The sequence below is a fragment of the Spermophilus citellus genome (assembly GCF_964194105.1).
Source record: "Spermophilus citellus genome assembly, chromosome: 3".
Classification (NCBI taxonomy): domain Eukaryota; kingdom Metazoa; phylum Chordata; class Mammalia; order Rodentia; family Sciuridae; genus Spermophilus; species Spermophilus citellus.
In genome coordinates this window covers 217,653,819-217,676,949 of record NC_138184.1, presented here as the reverse complement: position 1 = coordinate 217,676,949, position 23,131 = coordinate 217,653,819, and the positions used below count along the sequence as shown (strand labels likewise).

Below are 23,131 nucleotides of genomic sequence, written 5' to 3'. Positions count from 1 at the left end.
TGAAAAAAAAAAAAAAAAAAAACCTCATTTTCTCTCACAACATGTGGCATTATAGATCTTTGCTTGCCTGACATTTACTCCAAAACTGTGACCACAGTCTCAGCAGAGAAGGACAGCAGGTTAGAAAGCAACTCTTCTTGACAGCCCTCCAGCATACCCCTGGTGCCCTCCGTGTGGCGCCTCTTGCTTTGTTCTGCTTCATGATGCTTGTGTGCTTCCCCCCACAGTGAAACCTTCTCGTTCGTCTTGACTGGAGAAGACGGGAGCAGAAGGTTCGGTTATTGCCGGAGACTACTGGTTAGTAGTTTGCTCTCAATCAGCTACCCTGTGTGGATAGCCAGGTCTGAGATGTGCATATGCTGCAGGAGAAGGAATAGGAGGTGTGGCAGGTTCCCCAGGGCAGTTACAGACAGATTTGGGGATTCATCTGAGTTTTTTTTCGTAGGTGGAAGTAATATCTCCATTTCTATCAAAAGGAAAATACTTTATTTTCCCACCAAATTAAAGACTCTCCTCCTCTCCTTTAGCCGTATGTCATTTTAATGTAATGTGCTAAACAGACCCTGAGTGCTTAGTGAGAACGTTCAGAATGGTTGCTAAGGAGAGAAAACTCAAATAATTCAAGAGTGGCCCCTATGGAACAATCACCTTTAAAAGTCAGAAACTTGTTCCAAGGAAGTGATCATGCTAAAACATTTTATAATTTGTCTTTTTGAGGCCCATTCTTTTAAAATCATTAGAAGTGATAAATCTTTTTCCACTGCAAGCGTATTTGAGTCTTTGAAACTGGCTAAAATCGTTGAGTCAAGTAATGCATGGCACATAATAGGTATTCAATACATATTTGTTCAATTAATTAATGGGTAAAAAATGTGGCTAACAACTGAAAACGTTGGGGGCTGGGATTGTGTCTCAGCGGTAGAATGCTCTTCTAGCACGTGTGAGGCCTGGGTTCAATCCTCAGCACCATAAAAAAATAAATAAAAACAAAAATAAAAGTTTTTTAAAAAATTGAAAAAGTTAAGTGGGATAATAATTTCTATTGTTCAAATTACTTTTAAAGTATTGAGACTGATTTTTCTTTTGGTTTGAAAATTAGTTTAAAAGTCTATTTCCAAAAACATCTTCAGAAATTATTTTTCACTTGGAATTATCATTATCGTAACAGATATTCTCAAAATAACTCCTCAGTAGTAACTACAGTGATATGGGTAAACAAGTTAATAAGCTTCTTTCCTTTGTAGTTCTATAGGCCATATTGAGTGCCTGCTGTGTGCATAGCACCATTAATTTGGGCCCTTCGGAAGAATGAAAATATATATAATGTGTATCTAGAAGTGCTTCCTGACTGATGTGGGGTGCTGATAACTGCTCACCTCACTGTTGTTCAGAAGATACCTCATGATCTTCTGGCACATGATGGACGGCTCCCCTCCCGGAGGTTGCTAATGCTCCTCTTGTCCTTCTGTTTCTCTACTCAAAGCCTGGAGGCAAAGGGAAGCGTCTTCCTGAAGTGTACTGCATTGTGAGCCGCCTGGGATGCTTCAGTCTCTTTTCAAAGGTGAGAACTTGGCCCTGGGAGGAAGCAGTGGGAAGGAGAGGCAGGGCCCAGAGGACAAGACCTCCCCAGCTCCTCATGACTGTCTTCTCTGTTTGCCTTCCTGTTTCTTTATTCCCGGCCTTACCTCATTGTCACCTCTGTCCTCTCATCTTTGGTTCTGGAGGATGGGCCCAGAAAGTAGAAGAGGGGAGAGGGTAAGGTAATGGAGTGCAGGGAGGGCCAGGCAGAGGAGCTGCCCAGAACCTGCCAGGTGTTTTACTTTCCTTCTTTTAAGCATTATTTGTCATATTGGTTTTTGCTGGGAAAAAAAATAGTCACAGAGATTCATGTATGTATGTGTAGCTTTCTGAATCTGAGTGTTGTATGCGTATGTGTGAGATTTTGTTATTTTTAAGTGTTCTATGTTTATCAAAATATTAATAATTTGGTCTATTCTGGAAAATGAACCACTATATCACGACATGAGAAATGCTATATTAAATTAGCTCATCCACCCAATATTCTATATTGATGTAGAACAGAATTTTTATCCTATGTGATGCTGATATCAAAAGTTGGGTAAAGGGGACTGGGGATATAGCTCAGTGGGGGAATGCTTGCCTAGCATGCTCAAGACCCTGCATTTAATCCCTAGCACTATAAAATTTTTTTACTATATATAATCCAACCTTCATTTCCTGTATTAATCAGACATGAGTATCTAATCCATTAATTTATTTTAAATCCTGCCTGTATGTGTATGTGTGTGTGTGTGTGTGTATATATATTTATTTCAGTCTGAGCTTCTTTTTCAGTCCCTAAATCTGTGTGGGTGGATATATGCTTCCTAGAAGCATTTCTGAACAAAAGTCTACTTCCTGCTCACTCTCCTTCTGAGTTCAGTAGAAGCCTGAGTTATAGGGATATAGAGGGACCTCTTGCCATAGTAGAACTTGAACTGCTAGACTTCATGCCATCAGTGTGATCTGAGATGTGGTATCTCTCTCTGCTGCACCAGGGGGCAGTTGCTTCCCACTCAGGTTGGTCATTTATAGCTCTTGCACAGTTGCATATTGCTGCCCAGGTCAGCCTTTCACAGGGGGGTGCTCAAGTGTGGAATTGGGCTGCAGGTCATAGCATTTGTGGTGAGAAGGCCTGTGGAGCTGGAGGTGAAACGGCTCCTATGAGCAAGTCCAGCTTTGGCCACCAGCAATAATGCTGTGATCAGTACTCACATACACATGTTTATATGAACATGTTTTCATCTCTCTTGGGTAGGAACCTTGGAGTGGCTATGTGCTAGGTTGTATGGTGACTTTGTTTAACCTTTTGAGAAACTGCCACAGTTTTTAAAACTGGCTTGACTAGTTTACGTTCCTACCAGAAGCATATGAGGATTCTAATTTCTCAATTTCCTTTTCAACACTTGTTATTATTGTTTGAGTAAAGCCATTCTAATGAATGTGAAGTGATAACTAATTGTGATTTTGATTTACATTTCCCTGATGACTACTTCGAGTGAATTTTTAGTTCCACAAATAAATCATGTATCTGTTTATGTGTTATGGCCCCTTAGAGGGCTACAATCCTTTATAACATCTAAGTTTCTTTACCACCTTCCCAAGAACCAGTTTTTACCCCATTGGGGACAGTATCAGTCCCACTAAGAATGAACATAGCAGCCCAATAAGTCACATGCCAAACCCAGAGTGAAGAGGCAAGGAACTATACTTCACCCTTTAGTACTAGGAACTACAAAGTCACACTGCAAAAGCAGCAGATACAGAAGGGAGAAGAATTGGGACCGATAATGCCTTGAGTCACAGCACTTGTAATCTAAATGTGGCCTGATGAGGTCTGCAAGGCCTCTCCATAATTCTCGAGTTACCATGGCAGGCCTACTGCCTCTAGGATTGAGCTACACCTTGGTGCTCTGACTTCAGAATCGCTGAGCTGCTTTCCTGATCCTTGCAGATCTTGGATGAGGTGGAAAAACGACGTGGCATCTCTCCTGCCCTGGTCCAGCCCCTCATGAGGAGTGTCATGGAGGCCCCTTTCCCAGCCCTGGGCAAAACCATTATTGTTAAGAACTTCTTGCCTGGTTCAGGGACTGAGGTGAGTAGTTGGGTTCCTTTCCTCTCTAGGAAAATGGTCCAGTCAACCAAGTCCAGTGGTCAGAAGGGCTGGCTTTCAGCAAACAATCAAATTCAGTTATCTACCTTGCTCCTCGGATGGGTCCAGATTACTCCCCAGAAGTTCCACACTCGGTCCAATCCATTCAGCCCAGGCTTCCATCCCAGGGCAACCTCTAAGAACCATGCTGTGGGGGGCACATGCATTTCTTTGCATGATATTGGCCTTACTGGTCACTGAGCATCTTTACCTTCTCTTAATTGCCCATAGTCATTCATAAATCTTACTTGAACCTATTTACATTTTGTATCTGCATCCCCTCTATAACTTTTCATGTAAAACAGATTCTTTTCAGGGAAAACAAGCTCAGGGACTATTGTTTATTCAGCTCAGACTTTGAAGCATGTCCATTCCTTGACCAGACTGGGATTTGATGAAGGAGCTTGTTTCTTGTTGTTGTTGTTGTTTTGTTTTTTGTTTTTTTAATATTTATTTTTTAGTTGTAATTGGACACAATACCTTTATTTTTTTATATATATTTATTTTTCAGTTTTCTGCGGACACAACATCTTTATTTTATTTTATGTGGTGCTGAGGATCAAACCCAGCACCCCGTTCATGCCAGGCGAGCACGTTACCACTTGAGCCACATCCCCAGCCCCAATACTTTTATTTTATTTATTTATTTTTATGAGGTACTGAGGATTGAACCCAGGGCCTCGCATGCACCAAGTGAGCGCTCTACCCCTGAGCCACAACCCCAGCCCTGAAGGAGCTTATTTTTACCCTTCCCATCTTCTTCATGTGGCTCCATGGACATCAGAAAACTGATCCCATTTAGCCGAGTCTCTACTTCCAAAGGCCCTGGCAAAAGTAGGTCACCTCTGGAGACAAAGGAAGGATGAGGTTGAGACTGGGACATTCTAAACAACCCAGTTTCCCAGCACAGAGAGCTGTTGCTAGCGAGCCTGAAACCGTCCCATACCAGTTACAGGTGGTTCAGCCATGGGGTGTAGCAGGAGGTTTGCCGTGAGTGAGCCCCATGTAAATAGAACATTGGGCATGTACAATGCTAAGAGTAAATTCTAGTCTCTGTTCAGCTCACCATGGAGGAGTCAGCTCTTTAAAGGGGAAAAACATGGGGTGAGAATGTCACTCAGTGGCAGAGCGCTTGCCTAGCATGCATTAGGCCCTAGGTTCAAACCACAGTTCTTCAAAAAAGAGAAACACATGAGTAGCAACTTGATAGATTCAGGAACAGCAACTATGGAATGATGTACACACTGAGTATAGATGAAAATGTATCAGAACATGATTGTAATGGGACTAGGGAGAATTAAGAAATATCTGGCTGGGTATGGTGGTCCACACCTGTAATTCCAGCTACTTGGGAGGCTGAGGCTGGAGGATCACAAGCTGGAGCCAGAAAAAAAGAAAGAAATGCCTTCTCAAGAAGTGCGTCTTAGTAGTGCTGCTCAGGCCTGTGCCTGTGATTCTGTTCCAGCAGGTAATAATCCCCGTGAGACAATGGCATTTTCAGTGGGGACACTAAAGTCTAGGCCATTTTCTAATAGTGAGAATTCTCCATGGGGAGTCTAGATGTGTTCTTAGCAAGGGGGAGCCTCCTGATATTTTGGGTAAAGGGCTACTGATTCTGACATCCACTTTTCTGGCCTCCATCCAAACTGTCCTCAGTTGAATGTGAGGCATGTGCTTCCCTCCCCAACTACCTCCTTCTCCTTCCCCAGTCCCTTTTGTTTTCCTCTCTTTTCTTCCTGTTCCCCTGCCAGTGGGTCATCCCTGCTGGGGACCTCAGAGCCCCAGGGACTGTGTACACCTGGGAAAGGTCTGGCTGACAGGTGGCCTGCCTTCATAGCTGCTCTGTTCCCTGGCAGGTGATTGAGCTGTGCCGCCCACTGGACTCCCGGCTTGAACACGTGGATTTTGAGACTCTCTTCTCCTGCCTCAGTGTCCGCCACCTGGTCTGTGTTTTTGCCTCCCTGCTTCTGGAAAGGAGGGTCATATTCCTTGCAGACAAGCTCAGGTACCACTTTGGATCCTTCTGCTGGAGTGTGTGAATGGCCTTAGACTTGAAGTGTGTAGAACAGGCCAGGTTCAGGGGAGAGCTCCTGTGGGTAAGAGTAGGAGGCAGTGGCTGCTGATGTTGAAGGCCTAGAAGACACTAGTGACCTAAGCCAAGGCAGGCTCCCTGCCTACTTGCCACGGGTCCTGTTGTGCACTAGGCATTCTGTTATGTGTGAAAAAAAACAGTGGGGTAAAAGGCACAGACCTGACCATAGTTCTCAGTCCAATGAGGGGAACAGGAAAGTAACTGGACACACCATGTTGGGAAGGCTCGTTAGATGCGGTTAGTTGTGGAAGTGGATGGAGGGCCCTTGTTCCCAGGGGAACTCTCTGTACAAAGGCAAGGAGGCAGGAAGCCTCACACATCACATTCAGGACTGCAGAGGAGTACTCTGTGGCTAGAACAGAGAAGGTGAAGCAGGCAGAGGTGGAAGGATTGCAGGGCAGAGGAAAGAGTGCAGACTCACCCAAAAGGCATCCCTCTCCTCATTACTAAAGGAGATCACACAACATACACAGCACTCACTGCCCCTCAGGATGCCACCCAACCCCCGTGGTCATAATCCATGATTTGCAAATCAAAGAAGATCTGGAAGAAATGCAGAGAGGTGTTTGGGTGATCTCTGAACTTCCAGCAAAAGAAGGTCTTGCTTTTTCGTCATTTCAAAACACCGGCTCTTAACCTTCTTCGCTTTGGACTGAGGGCACAGAAGCCAGAAGTGTGCGTGCAGGTGGGAGCTACAGCTCCAGGAAGGGCCAAGATGTGGAGTCCTCCAGCCAGCCAGGCAGAGGGGCTACTGAGAGGTGCATCTGGAAAGAAGATATGGCAGAAGAAGAGAAACCAAGTAACAGTGGCTTAAAGAGGAAATAGGACTGAACTGCAGAAAACAAAAGAGAAGAAGAAAAGAAAGAATGGAAAGGACAAAATGTATCAACATGGAATTCATCAGGGGGTGTGGGAGGAAATGGCATCCAGCCCTCCTCTCCACTGCAGCCATCTGGTCACCTTCATGATGCTCCTCTTTGGACAGCAGCCATTTGACTATTCCCCGATGGCCCCCACCCTGTGTTTGAGTTCACTTTTAAATGTCACAGTTACTGTACTCCCTGTGCACTTGTGTCAGGAAGCAGGCCCTGTCTTTAGCCTGCAGCTGGTGCTGGGTGCTTGGCAGCTCTCCAGGCTCCCTGGGCACTGGGGAATTCAGCCAAAGAGTTCTCAAGGTTGGGCCCTGGTTACTAAGGATGAGGAGTAACCCTTCAGTGACCAGGATGGAGTTTCATTAGCACTATAGTAACCGTCTTGATTCTCTGGAAGGCTCACTCAGCCCCTCATTCTCCCCAAACTGTTGGATTCTCAGGCTTGGATTTGGGGGAGAGAAAAGTGATAGATTTCAGAAAGACCTAGGCAGGAAGTGGAAGTCCAGCTGAGCAAACCTGGTGTCTGCTCGAAATAGAGCTGGGGACACAGTCCCCGGAGAGCTTGTATCTGGGATGAAGATGTTAGACTTGGGGAGGGCCCAGACTGAGAAAATGCCTGAGTTGATGAGTGTTGCTGGAGTGGAGCAACCAGGGGGTACCCCACCCTCATGAGAACAGGAAACCATCTAGTTTCCTGGACAAAGTGCAGTGAAAGGAGAGATAGGAACAGAAAGGGGTGGAAATGTAAAGATGCATATCTCCTTGAGGGGCAGTATGGGAGGTAATCTCAGAAGGCTCAGTGCTTTCTACAAGGTGTCTGGGGAAGGACACAACCACCTCTACCTTACCCTTGGACAAATTTCTGGGTGGACAGCCTGGATGCTGGTCCAACCCCTCCACAAAGCTGCTATGAGGAAGGACAGAGGAACAAGGAATGGACCCTGCCCAGAGTCTCTTCCCCGGCCCCACTCTCTACCCTGTCTGGGGCAGCCTTATGGGGGAGACAGGTCACCCACAGGGCTTCATAGAAGGGACTTTGTCTCCTTGCCCTGCCACCTGTTCTCCTTGTCTGGGATTGTACCCTTAGAGATGTAGTCTTTTCAAACAGCATGTGCCCAGGAGAGGGGCAGGTAAGCTGTCAGCTGTGCTGCCGGCAGTTCTCACTATGGCACACGCTACGCGTCATGTGCTTCTTTTGAAGCAACTGTCAAATCCTAGGTGCTGTGGAGTGGATTTTTGTAAGGGAGAAGAAGCAGCTGGAACGTGGATAATTTCAGTGCTTCCTCTGGGCAGAGCTAGGCCATGGTACAGTGTGTGTGCACGTGTGTGTAAAATGCTTTAATTGCATTTTTTAAATTCATTTTTAAATATCTTTATTTTTACCGGGAATTGAACCCAGGGGCACTCAACCACTGAGCCACATCCCAGCCCTATTCTGTATTTTATTTAGAGACAAGGTCTCACTGAGTTGCTTAGTGTCTCACTTTTTCTGAAGCTGGCTTTGAACTTGCGATCCTCCTGCCTCAGCCTCCCGAGCCACTGGGATTACAGGCATGCACCACCACGCCCAGCTTTTATCTTTATTTTATTTATATTTTTTTATGTGCTGCTGAGGATCTAACCCAGTGCCTCATAGATGCTAGGCAAGCACTCTACCATTGAGGTACAACCTCAGCCCCCTGAATTGCATTTTTTATACCTTTTACAGCTCCCAGGCATGCATGTCCCTCTCTTACCACACTCACAGAGGAAAGACCCTGAACTTCCTTAGCCCTGGGCCCTGGGTCTCCTCATTTGTGACACAGGGGTTTACGGAGCCCAGGCCCCTAGTGGTTCTTTCTGGGCACTCTGGTGTCTTGTTTTCCCTGCAGGCAGCTGCTCTTTCCCTATGTGTTCTCTTTCTTATCCAGTAAACTATGTTTCCATCTTATACTGCCTCATGCAGATTTGAAGGGGTAGGAAAATAGATATTAAAAGACCCAAAGAGTTCCAAGATATGAAGAGAAGAAAACCAAGCATGAGTGAACCTGATCACAGTAAGGACAGCAGGTACAGCTGCCACATCCTGGGGTGCTGCCTCTGGGCCGGCCGCTTTCTCAGAGGCTCACCTGCATTCTTCAGTGCTCCCCACAGCCCTGTCAGGTGGATGTTCTGGTCAGAACCCTGAAAGGCGCAGAGGTTCAATCACTTTGCACAAGGAAGCCAGTAGTGAGAGAGGTGTCTGACTCCAGAAAAGACCAGGGAGCTGGCCAGGCCACCGAGATCTGAGGGTGTGTGACCTGCAGGGTATGGAACTCTATCTGTCCACAGAAATGTAGAAGAAAAAGCTTTGTAAAGCAGGCCACTAGGAGCCATTAGAAGCTCAGCAGTCACTTTGAAGCTGACACTAGGAAGACCAAGCTTTCTTCCTCAGAGGCTTCCTTCCCTCAGTGGCCTTTGGCCTTCCAGCAGGGGCTACAGTAAGGTAGGTGTGACTGAGTGGCCCCCACAGACTCAGCTCTGAAATTCTTAGACTCCATGGGCCAGACTGCTCCAGGCCTTCTGGCACCATGCTCCATGAAATTTTCCAAAAGTCTCTGACTCTGAGGACCATGTAGAGAAATCTGTATCCACCCTATTCTGTTGGATTTATGGAAGAGTAGCTGTAGGGAATTAAAAGGTTCTTGGCCAGGCCTTGACAAACAAGGGTTAGGGGAACAGTGACTGGCTGCAGGTTTCCTGATCTGTCAAATTCTGTGAAAAAAAAGTAGTAAGTTACAGCTGCTCCCCTCATCCTTAGGACTCTGTGCACTGCACACATGCTGATCCTTAGCCCCATTCAGCTAAAAGTGGGAGGAAGCCTCCTTATTTTTCTCTTTTCTTTCTGTGGCCCCAGTCTTACTGAGGACACAGAACAGAGCATGAGAACAGGACATCTCACAAACTCAGAAAGTGGCCCCGTGACATCCCAGAGTGGGCCTTAGCCTGCCCCCAGCACTGTCCCCCACAAACACAAACACAATGTATTTCCTTGTCACTGCTGGGGAGTCAGCCCACTGCAAGAGGAAATTTCAGGGAGCTGTGGCAAATACTGTATGAGTTGTAAAAGGGTTTTAAGTCAAGCCAAAAATCTATCAAATTTAGAATAACATTTTTGCTCTGTTTCATCTTTAGGGTGGATATTGAGTGTTTTTAAAGGTCTGTCAAGCCAAAGTTTGACAGATGGAAAAGAAAGAATGTTGTTGTGATGGCTTGTTCTGTTGCCATAACAACCCAGATAAATATTACTCCTATCTTCATCTTCCCTATGATAAACATTTTGTTTTTTAGTTTACTGATTTTAGTTCCAGAAAGTTTTGGCTAAACCTATAGACCAGGCTGAATAAAATCAGAACTTAAACAAGTTCACATAAAGAATTTTAGATGGCACAAAGCCTTTAATGTTCAAGGTTATTTTCTTTTCATAGTGCAATAAACCATAAGCCGAGTGAAAGCGTACTGGCTAATGACAAATAGGATTAGGTGATCAGATCTTGGCAACTATTGGCGTTTAAGCCTTGGTTTTGACGTATGGTTAACTGCATCAGTTTTCATAAACTTAAATGATCTTCTAGAATCAGCTGCCCTTGGCAATGTTTGCCATCTCAGAACACAAGGTTTGAGAATATGTCCCCTAGGCAGATGAGTTTGCTGCCACGTTGGTGCTTGGTAGCCAGAATACTACTTCACAGGTCAGGTTGGTCCTCAGTAGTTGACAAAGTCTTGGAGACAAATACATTTAATTCAGCAAACTTCTATGAAGAAACCAATTTTAATATCATAATGGCAAGTTCTGACTTAACACTTAGTATTAGCCATCTATTTTTATACACGAACACCAAGAAGATACCATTTGAAGCAAGACCTAAAGGATAAATAGCCACAGATACTATAATCTTCTAATCCAAAGCCATCACTCACATGTCCTTGGCCGAAAGCATCTTCCGGTTCTTCTGTTGGATTCAGCTCCCACCCAGCCACACTGGCTTTGTGTCAGCTCTTCCCCTTTGGGACTTAACTTCAGTGCCTCAAAACCACTCAGACTCAGTTATCAGTTTCTTAGAGTGAGATGTCACCATCGTTCTGTCCAGACTCTGCTAACAAACTCTACAGTGACCTTCCTGTGACACCCTAGTTCTTTTTGTGGCCTCAAACAAAACTCCCACTTCCAGTCCCTGGCTTATTTTCTGTCTTATGAGGAGAGTTTGTAGATGTTAAGCTGGAAGGACATTGGAGATTACCTTTTACAGGAGACTCTGGAGACATGAAGAGCTCCTCCTGAGATTATACAGGAGGTGACAGAATTGGCTTTCCTGAGGCCCAGCCTGTGTCCTTTTAAGTTCAGTGACACATTACTTCAGGGTTTCGAAGTACAGTCATGGAAACATGGCAGCCGCTTCATGACACCCACTTTCTGCAAGGCTTCACCAGGCCCAAGATCAGACTCCAGTTTACCTTTCACTGCTCTTCCTGGGAGTGATGCCCACAGGAGCTGGGGGGATAGAGGGCACTGACTAGATCAGCCCTCAGTTCCTAACTAGTTAGTTAGGAAAACTTCCTGATTCTTTGACAGTGTCTTAAGGAAGCTCTGTACTAGATTGTCACTGGTTCATAGATGAATTGGAAGCCTGCAGGGTACAGGATCCCTAAATATGGCATGGAGGCTTAATAGGGACCAGAATGGAAGTGTCTGCTCCAGGGAAACTTTAGCGTTTCACAAGTGCATCCTGATATTCTGGAATAATACTTTTCAGCCTTCAGCCCTCAGGAACAACAAACAAAACCCAACAGCAAAACGCTCAGGGGCCTGACCCTTCTTGCTATGCCCACCATTGAGCCCCGTGGCCCGCTACCCTCCCTCTCCCTCTTCTGTACAATTGGTCACAGCTGTGGGAGCTGGTGTTTCTTTCCTCCACCCACACTGTAATGTGAGCCAGCTGCCAGGATGCTCTTCCTCACCCTTCCTTCAAAGACAGCCCTTCCTCCAACCAGCTGATGCCCAGGGAGCAGCTGGCTTGAAAAGTCACCCTCAGCCTCCCAGAACCATTCCCTTTGCATATTCCTAAGAGACCCCTGGTCCCAGCAGTGCTCACCCTCCTGCCTCAAGTCAGGGAGGAAAATTTCATTAGAACTTGCAGCACCGATTGAGGAAGACATACCCTACCCTCACTACGGTTTTCTCTTCTCTACCTCTCGGGGAACTGCTGCCACCACCAACTGTATTATTTGCAGGATTTGACCTTTCCTTTCTTGTATTGCACAAGGCAATTTTTTTTAGAATAATGACGTGGGCTAGAGAGCCAGAGGAATGAGACACTCCTCGAATAGATGCCTGCCTGCTGCTCTGCTCTGTGCACCTAGCGCTCCCTTTGTGCTCCAGCCACCGAGGTGGTGATGATAACCAGGTGTGGAAACTTGGCTCCAGCTGCAGGGGCAGATCTGACAGCCCCTAACCTACACAGCCAGCAGTATACCTGTTGTCCCCGTCAGAACGGAGTGCAGTTACCCCTTAGCTCAACGCCTTCCAGTTCACTGAATGAATTTCATCTGTGACTTTTATTTACGCATCCTATGTATCTAGCGCCAGCATTGCTTAGCACGTTTCCTAACCTCAGTCCAACCACCTTCTCTTCCACCTGGTTCACACTCACTCACTGAGGTGATGCACACTTGTAATCCTAGCTACTCAGGAGGCTGAGACAGGAGGATGGCAAATTCAAGGCTAACATGGGCAACTTAACAAGAGGCTGTCTCAAAATAAGAAATAAAAAGGGTTGGGATTGTCACTTGGTAGTAGAGCATCCCTGGGTTCAATCCCTAGTACCAATAGATAGACAGATAGGGCTGGGGGTTATAACTCAGTGGTACAGTGGGTGCCACTGGGTTCCATCCCCAGTACTGGGGTGGGGGGGAATGTGGTACATTGTTATTAACTGTAGTGATCATATTGCATATTGTACAATAGATCTACAATTTCTCCTATCCAGGTGCTAATGTATATTTTAAACATGTTTCACGGGGGTGCTGAATTCAAGAGGAACACATTGAAAACTAAGTAGTTTGAGTTGTTTTATTTTGTTCTGCTTTGACTTTTTTTTTTTAAAGATACGTGGGATTGAACTCAAGGGCACTGTGTTTTATTTAAAGACAGGGTCTCACTGAGTTGCTTAGCACCTCACTTCTGCTGAGGCTGGCTTTGAACTCATCATCCTCCTGCCTCAGTCTCCCAAGCTGCTGGGATTACAGGCATGTGCCACTATGCCCAGCCATGATCATTTGTTTGGAAGAGGGATTTCCAGGGCTGGGGATGTGGCTTTGTGGTAGAGCACTTAGATGACATGTTTGGGGCCGTGGGTTTGATCCCTAGCATTGCAACAAAAAAAAAGCAAGAGAATCAAAGAGAGAGATTCCCAATATTTCTCCATGTTTTGTTTTAGTACTTTAAAGGGTTACCCCTAAGTTATTTAGCATATTGTCCTTTGGTCAGGATTCTAGGTAAGGGGTAACTGTATATGAGTTTCACTTTTACAAAATGGAACAATTGTGGGCTGGGGTTGTAGCTCAGTGGTTGAGCGCTTGCCCTGGGTTTGATCCTCAGCATCACATAAAAATAAATAAATAAAAATAAAGGTATTTTTTTAAAAACTTCAAAAAAAGGAAACAAAATGGAACAATTGTGATTGTTGTCCGGTAAGTACCAAAGGATAAATCCTCATTTTCCCTGATTGCATCCAGGCTTTCTTAAGGCTTAGTACTTTATAAAATACAGCGGTTTATCCAACTCACCATTCCAGTGGCTGAAAGGTCCAAACAACACGGTGCCAGCTCCCCGGCAAGGGTCTCCATGGCCCTACCAATGTGATGGAAAATTGGAAACTGGCCCAATACATGAGGGGCAATGAGTTGGCAAGAAGCAGGAGAGGAGGGAGTGGCCGGCCTCTGTCTTTTTATAACAGTTCACTCTGGTGGGAGCACACCAAACCCCTTCCTGGGCACAGCTTGACTCCGTGAGGTGGTGAGCCCCATCACTGATGACCTTGCCGCAGGCCCCCCTCTGAAAGTTTCCACCACCTCACCACTGCCACACGGGGACCAGGCTGCCAGCTCATGAACCCTTGGGGGACAGATCACATCCAAACAGTAGCAGTGATTTGGGGTTTTGTTTGGGTGGGGGCATTGTTTTGTTTTGTTTCTATGATTTTCATCAAAATTGTACAAGGGTGGATGTGGCTTTCACAGGGAAGTACACTCTTGGGTTGGTTATCTGGGCAGGGCATCAGCCCCTGCAGCTGTATCCTAAGGCCTTGTGCATAGGCTCAGAGCATCTCCAATCCCAGTGCTGGGACTGAGTGACTGGGTATGTGTAATCCCTGTGTGATGCTTCTAACCAGCATGCCTTGGGGAGAAGTCCAGACGCTCCTCTCCAGCCTTCCGTGAGGCTGCCTGTCCTCACCCTAGCTGAACCGGGCTTTCCTTCCCATCTCTCCCTCTGCAGCACCTTATCCAAGTGCTGTCATGCCATGGTGGCGCTCATCTACCCCTTCAGCTGGCAGCACACCTACATCCCCGTGCTGCCACCTGCCATGATCGACATCGCGTGCTCACCCACCCCCTTCCTCATTGGGCTGCTGTCCAGCTCCCTACCACTGCTCAGGGAGCTGCCACTGGAAGAGGTGAGCCCCAGCCCATCCCCAGTGGGGTGCACAGAGCCCGGGGAGGGGGGCAGTACTGGGAGGGCTGTGCCAGCAAGTGAAGGCTCTTCAGAGCCAGGAGTGTCAGGAGCAGGCAGAAAGCTGTCCAGCCACTGCTCCACCCGTGACAGGACCTGGCTCAGGTCTGGTTTAGTGAACCCTCGGGTGGCTGCAAACACTGTGTTTTTCTTTCTAAATTAAATGACTGAGGTTGTGGGGGTAGTTCAGTGGGAGAGCTCTTGCCTAGCTTGTTGCCAGGCAGGCCCTGGGTTCAGTCCCCAGAACTGCAAAAAATACAGTAAAATACAAATAAATAAAATGAAGGGTGGAGCACCATTGACAAGAACAACAGTGAACAACCTAGCAAGCCATTAGCTCTGCCTTCAGACACAGCCGTTTGTCCTGTCCCCCTCTTCCCTCCCACCCCCAGTGCAAAGGGAGGAACAAACACAAGGAACTAGCAGTAACTGGAATGTATTTTTTATTTTGTGTGGTACAAAGAATTGAACCTGTGGCACTCTACCACTGCACTACACTCCCAGCACTTTTTATTTTTTATTTTGAGGCAAGGTCTCACTAAGTTGCTTAGGGCCTCACTAAATTGCCAAAGCTGGCCTCAAACTTGTGATCCTCCTGCCTCAGCCTCCAAGTCCCTGAGATTACAGGTATGTGCCACCATACCCAACTTCAAATGCATTTTTTTTTAAAGAGAGAGTGAGAGAGGAGAGAGAGAGAGAGAATTTTTAATATTTATTTTTTAGTTCTCGGCAGACACAACATCTTTGTTGGTATGTGGTGCTGAGGATCGAACCCGGGCCACACGCATGCCAGGCGAGTGCGCTACCGCTTGAGCCACATCCCCAGCCCTTCAAATACATTTTGATCTTATGACAAAACAGTCAATGACTGTGCACCTATGAAAGGTCCTTTGTCATTTCCGTTAAAAAAAACAACCTCCAGAACATTGCTAATGGTCAAACTCTGGGTTCTTAGATTAGTATCTCAGGAGGAAAGTGCTGCTTGGCACTTCTGGAGTTATTTAATCCCAACCCCTTTCTCTAAAGTGGCTACCCCTGTGTCCTGGGGACTTCCAGCAGTCAGAGACCAAACCTTAGGGGACTGAACAGTGCCATTCAGTCCTAAACCTAGTAGCATCTGTCTCTCTATTTTTCCCCAGGGCTCAAGATACTGGTCCTCTAATTGCCCAGGGTCCTAAAGGTAAAGGGTTTGTGCAGGTGCAGTGTGAGCTTTACATGGTTCATTTGGGCCCCAGAAGAGGGGTGTGTGGGACCACCCTCTGATCTGCAGCAGCTCTCTGAGCCCACCTGTGTCTGGCTGTGGTTGGGAGACCACCCAGACCCCTTGTCTTCTTCCATCATAGCCAGGGCCTCTACTAGGCTCAAGCCAAGGTCCCACTCACAGGGGCAGCGCTTACCTACTAGGCCTCACTCCCCGCACCCTGGCCCTTGCACCCCACCCTGACCCTGAGGAGGGGGGAGAAGGTGCTTTGTCCTGAAAGCCTTAGCTAATGAAAGGCCACTGCCTGCAGCTTGGTTGAATCCCTCTGCTTGTCTCTCCTGTTCCTTTGAGAGAAGTGACAAGATTCAGTGGACAACTGGGAAGAAAGAGGGAGAAGCCCCAGGTGGGGAGTGGCAAAACTGAGAGGGACGGGAACAAGTGGGGACCTTCAGCATCTTTTACCCACCTCAATAACCAGCACACTTTAAAAAAGAACCCAGGAACTTCTGTCTTGGCCCATCAGAACCAGACGGGAGCCGTCAGGCAGCAGAGGGACCTGGTGGCTGCTTTCTCCCTGTCCGCCATCTGTGGTGGCAGTCGCAACACCAGGAGGCCAGCATGGCCCACCCTTCACCCCAGATGCCTCTTAGCCAAGGAGGAAGAAGGCTGAGTCCACCTTTATCCCAGAGGCCCTGGTGACAATACTTGTCCCTTTTCCTCTGTCCCATAGGTCCTGGTGGTGGACCTCATCAACAGTCGGTTCCTCAGACAGGTGAGTGCGAGGGCCAGCCCCGCCTGCTGCTCCCTTTTTCTTACCTGTCTCTTCCTGGGGTTCAGCTCCCTAGCTCTGGGCAGGCTCTGTGGTGGGCCTGGGGTTGCTGGTGGAGCTGGACAACTAGACAGCCTCAGGCCAGGAGGCGAAAAGGAGGGTGATTCTGTGTGCTCTGACACGAAAAGATTTTCTAACATTCAGAGTCAGGTGCAGTGGCACATGTCTAGTCTACAGTGACTCAGGAGGCTGAGACAGGAGCATCACAAGTTCAAAGGCAGCCTCAGCAATTTAATGAGACCCTGTGTCAAAATAAAAACATTAAAAAAGGGGCTGGGCATGTGGCTCAATAGTTGAATGCCCCTAGGTTCAATTCCTGGTACCAAAAGAAAAAAAAAAAATCAGGACACAAATTGTAAGCATTCTTTTTATAGAAGGAAGATATATATGTGGGGGTTTTTTTGTTTTTTTGAGAGAGAGAGAGAGAATTTTTTTAATATTTATTTTTTAGTTCTCGGCGGACACAACATCTTTGTTGGTATGTGGTGCTGAGGATCGAACCCGGGCCGCACGCATGCCAGGCGAGCGCGCTACCGCTTGAGCCACATCCCCAGCCCTATATATGTGTTTTTAAAAGATTAAAAGGAAACCTATAAACATTAAAGTACAAATTAAATTTTTTTTTGAAAATTGAAAGGAGGGTCTGGGGTGAAGCTCAATGGTAGACTGCTGTTCGAGGCCTTGGGTTCAGTTCCAAACACTGCAAAAAGAAAGATGATTTCAAGAAAAACTTACTGACACATTAATGCTGATTTATTAGGAAGGGAGACTGAGAGACAAGTTATGAGTGATTTTAAATTGTTTTAATAAACTTTCATATATTTCTTTATTTCTCTTTTTGTTATTGTTTGTGTGTACTAAGGATTGATTCCAGGGGTACTTTACCACTGATTTATCACTGAGCTACACCCCCAGGTCTTTTTATTTCTCTTTTTTTTTTTTTTTTCTTTTTGAGACAGGGTCTCCCTGAGTTGACCAGACTGGCCTCTTAACTTGTAAGCCTCCTTCCTCTGCTTTCTGAGTCACTGAGATTACAGGCATGCACCACCACACCCAGCCTCACATATTTTCTGTAGTGATTTTAAATTACTTTCATTATCAGAGGAAAGCAGTGCACATTTATTTTCTTTTTATCATTTACTCAAGAAGTCTAACTCCCATTAGATCTTGCAAAGAATAACAAAGAAAGGCTGGGAATGGTGAGGAGGCTGGGGCAAGAGGATCACCAGTTTGAGGCGGGCTTCAGTAATTTAATAAGGCCTTGTCTCAAAATTTAAAAAAAAAAATTAAAAGGGCTAGGGATGTGGGTCAGTGGTAAGTACCCCCAAGTTCAATACCCAGTGCCATTTAAAATGGCAAAGCAATAATAAATAATAATGACAGAGCCAGGCACCATACCTCATGCCTGTAATCCCAGTGGCTCAGGAGGCTGAAGTAGGAGGATCTAGAGTTCAAAGTCAGCCTCATCAAAAGCAAGGTGCTAAGCAACTCAGTGAGACCCTGTCTCTAAATAAAATATAAAATAGGGCTGGAGATGTGGCTTAGTGGTCTAGTACCCGTGAGTTCAATCCCCAGTACCCACCCCGCAAAAAAAAAAAAAAAAATGATGACAGAAAGTCTTCCTAGGCATTCTGATGGGTAGCTGTGAGCTTGGAGTAAGCACCCTGAGGAAGAACTGAGTAGCGTCAATGCCTTTCATCGTTAATTCATCTGCTCTCACTCCCAGAGGCCCCAGAGTTGGCCTTCACTGAGGCTTTCCTGTCTGAGCCCAGATCACAAGGCCAGCTTTGGATCACACTGGTCTTTTGAACTGGACAGAATTCCCCCATGAACACAAGCTGCCCTACAGGGTGTGGACAGTGGAAAACACCTATTGAGTGTCCTCAAAGTGCCAAGCACTTGCACAAGAGAATTGTATGCTTTTAATCTTGGAGATGAGGCACATATTGATTGGTAGCCCATTTTACAAATGGAGGAGAAACTGAGGCTCACACAGCTTATAAAAAGTAGGATTGGAACTCAGACCTCAGGTGCTGGTTCCAAATCCTGTTCCTTCCACTAACCTGGGAAGTGAGCCAGCCTGCCCACCTATGGCCATTGTGTGGTGGCTCCCAGGAGCACTAGCACAGTGGCCCACCTACTTCTGCTTTACAGATGGAGGACGAGGATTCCATCCTACCCCGGAAGCTTCAGGTGGCCCTGGAACACCTTCTGGAGCAGCGGAATGAGCTGGCCTGTGACCAGGATGGAGGGCCCCTGGACAGCACAGCTGGTAAAGGCAGCTCCCTCCACGACCACAGGGGCCTCAGAGCAGCTGCACAATGGCCCGCATTCCCCTGGGGAAATTTTTCCATCTCCCCCATTTGGGCACTAAAATATCTGTGTAAAGGGGGAAAGAAATGACTTAACGTTAGGTAACTTTTCCTAGATGACAGTTTGCCACAGCTAGCAATCACTTGGTCACTAATTGGCTTCACTCAGGCACTAGCATGGCCGTCTGCCTTCATTGCCTCTGGCCTTTTCCCTCCCTGCCAGGCCCTGATGCCAGCCCCCTGAACCAGGTGGTGTCTGAAGCCTTTGTGCGCTTCTTCGTGGAGATCGTGGGCCACTACTCCTTGTTCCTGACGCCCGGGGAGCGCGAGGAGAGGACCCTGCAGCGAGAGGCCTTCCGTAAAGCTGTCTCCTCCAAGAGTCTCCGCCGCTTCCTGGAGGTCTTCATGGAGACCCAGATGTTTCGGGGCTTCATCCAGGAGCGGGAGCTGCGCCGGCAGGATGCCAAGGGTTAGGGATTCTTCCTTGTTGGGGCCAGTGAGCTGGAGATTCCAGAAGAGCAGGGAGGAGGGTCACGGGCCTGGGCGCAGAGGCCAACAGTTTTCTGGCTCCCTCTGGCCTCCTAGGGGAGCTCCTTCACATGCCTCTGAGCTTGTGAAATCACCCCTCTGCCCCTCCCTGCCCCTCCCTCGATTCTCTTTCCTCCCTCCTGGCCTTTTTTGTTAGTTTGTTTGTTTTTGTTTTGGGAACCAGATTGAACTCGGGGCACTCGACCACTGAACCACATCCCCAGCCCTATTCTGTATTTTATTTAGAGATGGGTCTCACCGAGTTGCTTAGCACCTCACTTTTGCTGAGGCTGGCTTTGAACTCTAGATCCTCCTGCCTCAGCCTTCCCAGCTGCTAGGATTATAGGCATGAGCCACCATGCCTGGCCCCTCACAGCCTCTTGCAGAGCCACATTCCAGCGTCTGGCAAGGTCCCCTTCCTTTTTATTTGTCCTTCCTGATGAAACCCAGGAACACCTGCTCCTCCCCTATTTTCAGGCCTCCACTCCCCTCCACTCTTCTTTTTGCCTACTCTCCACAGATGGGAAGGGGACAGTGGAAAGGGAGACGGGGCCCACAGACTTGGGCAGCTTGTCCCTGCCTTTGTCTGCCTGGGTTCCACTCGACTTCCAGGGAGAGAGGAGGGGAAACCATCCCAGTCTCTTTTGCACCTTGTCTTAAGCCCTCTGGGGAATCTAAAATCTAGAAATGCTTGCAGAGCAGTGGTAGATGGGAGTTAAACCTGGGCAGGGAAAGGTGTTACCTTCCCCAGGGACGCTGTGCAGCCAGCAGGGAAGGTTCACGTGAGCACCTGGAGCCAGGCAGGGTGTACTCTGGTCTGTGAACTCAGAAACTGAGTAAAGCACCCAAGGCCTGCATCCCCACAGCCCTTTAACAGGAAAGGCAGAGCAGGCAGGCTTCAGGTAGTTCTGATAAGGGGTACCTGAAGGGAGAAGAAAATGGGTCAGAAAGTAGAAGTCACAGGACACACCCCAAGAAAGAGTTCTTTTAAATAGAAGACTACTGGGAACATGGAAATGTGTTTACAGTTCACTGTGTGGTAAGAGAGGTGGGAGACAAAGGCTTAACAGGAATGTGGTAGGAAGCCCTGTCCCTAAAGAGTCCTCAGAAAGGCACAGCATGTGGGGTCAGAGCGCAGGGGCCCAGAGAGGGCCTCCCTGAGGCCCCAGGCAGGCCCGATTTCCAGGGAACTGCACCACTTGGCCAGGGTCCCCATTGGGAAAGTATGCGGAAACGGGAGAATTTAGGAGCTCCTCCATCCCTGGTTCTTCTTTGAACCCGAGACCCTAGCACAGGGTAGATGCTTGGGAGGTGTCTGTTGAGTAAAAATGGGATTTCACGTATGAGCTTGCTTTATAGCTTTCCAAAAACGGCTATTGTGCAAGGTTGGGCAATTGTAAGAGGGAAAAAAATATAAAACTCATGATTCAGAGCATGTTTATAGGATCAGCTTCATCTCAGAAGCAAGATTGCTCTTTCCTGTGGTGGGGAGGAAATGGGCTGGTGTGGAAGTGCAATGCGGAGGAACTAAAGTGGCTGGCCATCTCTTGTTGCCAGGTCTGTTTGAGGTCCGAGCCCAAGAGTATCTAGAGACACTCCCCAGCGGAGAGCACAGCGGTGTCAATAAGTTCCTGAAAGGACTGGGTAAGCCTGGGTCTCATCCCTGGAGCCAGAGCCTGTCCCTGAATAATCCAGAGCTTCACCACCCCCGCCTGGAGGGCAAAATGGTCATTTTTAACCTCCTATCCTAATCTGCCCCCAAAATGGAGACCAAGGAAGCAAATCCCTCCTTTATTGCCCCCCACCCCCGACTGTCTTGCTCTTCTGGGGACAGAGCACTGTAGGAGGCAGCAGAGCAGCCTCCAGATGCCCCTGAAGTGGACAGGTAGGCAGTGGTAGGACTGCAGTTCCCCCGGCTCAGAGGCCCTTGCTGGGAAAGGGAGAATGAGGAGGAAGAGAGCAAAGGCATTGAAGAGGGAGGTCCCAGGAGGCAGCCCCCAAGAGGGGCCCAGTACCTCCAGCTGCTGGAGTGTCCCTGGGTGGCTCCTGGGAAGTGTGCCACTCCGGGCTTCGTCATAACCACACCAGACACCAGCATCCTCTACAGCTCAGGGGGTCTTCCTTTCAGACCCCCAAGTGTTGGACTCCTGCCATCAGAGCAGCAGCAGGTACCTGAGAAGCCAGAGGGGCAACTCTGAAAAGGGGGAACCCCCACCTCTCCAGAGCAAGGGGAGGCTCCAGATAGCACCATATCTGGGGTGATATCATTTTCCTCCTTTTTTGCTGCACAGGGAATTGAACCTGGTGCTTTATCACTTACCTACCCACCCTTTTTGTTTGTTTGTTTGTTTTTGTTTTTGTTTTTTAGTTGGAGATGGACACAATACCTTTATTTATTTATTTTATGTAGTGCTGAGAATCCAACTCAGTGCCTTTCCCGTGCTAGGAAAGCCACAACTTCGGCCCCCTACTCCTTTTCATTTTTTGAGACAAGGTCTTACTTAATTACTAACCATCTCACTAAATTGCCTGGCTGGCCTTGAACCTGTGATTTTGCTGTCTCAGCTTCCCAGGTCTCTGGGATTTCAGACGTGTGCCGCCTAGCCCATACCTGGGGTGAAGAGGGGCAACGTGTAACTCACCTATCTTTGTCCACCTGATGAATGTTCTCATTTTCTTTTTTAGGCAATAAAATGAAGTTTCTCCACAAGAAATAATCAACTCAACCTCAAGGGAAACTTCCTCCCAGTATGACCACCAGTTTTAAACACAGTTCCCGGTGGCCTTTCTGAAAGGTGGCCCCAGTTTGTCCCAGCACAGAATCCAGGGCAAGTGCAGCCACCAGCTGTCCGAGGCACTTCTTCTTCAGAACTGCCCTGCAAGGGAGCCACCCACATGCAAACATACTTGGTGGTTGGTTTTTGGATTTGGGCTTTTTTAATCTCAATATTAAAAAAAAAAAAAAAAGAAAGAAAGAAAGAAAGAAAGAAAGAAAGAAAAGTGTTCAGGTTTCCTTTTTATTATGCCAGGGCTAAGAAAACTCTCTGTCCTACTTTATCTCCCCCTGGGTCCAGAGGAGGGGAGGAGATGGGAAGGAGCAGCTACTGAGGAATAGGATCGGGTGTGCCTGGGAACAGGTGGGGGCTGCGAGGGGAGGACAGAGTGAGGACTGGTGACCCCCCGGCAGACGCCCCCAGGTGCAGAATCGGCCCTTTCTTGGGTGGAATGGAGTCCAGGCAGAAGGAGTGGCTCTTCCCAGCTGGTCAGTGATGCCACCTGGTGGCTGAGGCCACAGACCTCTGTCTTCCCAAACAGACTTGACTCTTAACTGCCTTTTTTCTCTTAGAAGCCATAGAACCACCCACACTCATTCAGCCCATGACTTTTAGTGATACACAAAAAAAGGAAATCTTGTAAACTGTTAATAAAATGTTGTTGGGGTCCTAAAATTTATGCTATAGGGTTGGGAGGTAGCTCAGTGGCACAGTGTTTGCCTCACATATGTGAAGCCCTTGGTTCAATCCCCAGTTCCAAAAAAGAAGAAAAGACCCCAAGTAAAGTTTATGATTCTGTGTGGATCCCAGGCCACTAAGCTGTGTGAAGAGCTCCCATCTCATTTCAGGGACCCATCTCAGCCTAAATGACAGTACCATGCAGGATAAATGGGAGGGGCTTTTGTCATTGATGTTGTAAACAAGAGCCAGGAGCAAGGTGGTGGGGATGGCTTCCTTAGACTTACACAGCCAGAGATTTTTGTGTCCTGTGGACCAGAAGAGGCAGGGTCCAGGAGGAGCCACAGTCTGAGAGCTGTCCTGTGGGGGGGCAATAGGGAAGTAGC

General features: G+C 47.5%; 1 protein-coding gene across 11 annotated transcripts in view; it reads left to right on the top strand.

Annotated features, from left to right (window-relative positions):
- Window positions 1-22,058, top strand: part of DENND2A (DENN domain containing 2A) — a 94,282-nt gene extending 72,224 nt beyond the window's left edge. For 9 of the 11 annotated variants that reach the window (XM_081287448.1, XM_081287455.1, XM_081287454.1 and 6 more), the window contains 10 exons: window positions 228-297; window positions 1,484-1,561; window positions 3,515-3,655; window positions 5,569-5,717; window positions 14,190-14,367; window positions 16,355-16,396; window positions 18,608-18,725; window positions 18,989-19,234; window positions 20,851-20,937; window positions 21,979-22,058. In XM_081287448.1, coding sequence (XP_081143574.1) covers window positions 228-297; window positions 1,484-1,561; window positions 3,515-3,655; window positions 5,569-5,717; window positions 14,190-14,367; window positions 16,355-16,396; window positions 18,608-18,725; window positions 18,989-19,234; window positions 20,851-20,937; window positions 21,979-22,010 — 1,141 coding nt within the window. In that variant the 3' untranslated portion in view covers window positions 22,011-22,058. Of the gene's footprint in view, window positions 1-227; window positions 298-1,483; window positions 1,562-3,514; window positions 3,656-5,568; window positions 5,718-14,189; window positions 14,368-15,562; window positions 15,604-16,354; window positions 16,397-18,607; window positions 18,726-18,988; window positions 19,235-20,850; window positions 20,938-21,978 lie in introns of those variants that run through there. The other 2 variants (XM_081287447.1, XM_081287456.1) reach the window with 2 other exon arrangements.
- The last annotated feature ends 1,073 nt before the right edge of the window (window positions 22,059-23,131 follow it).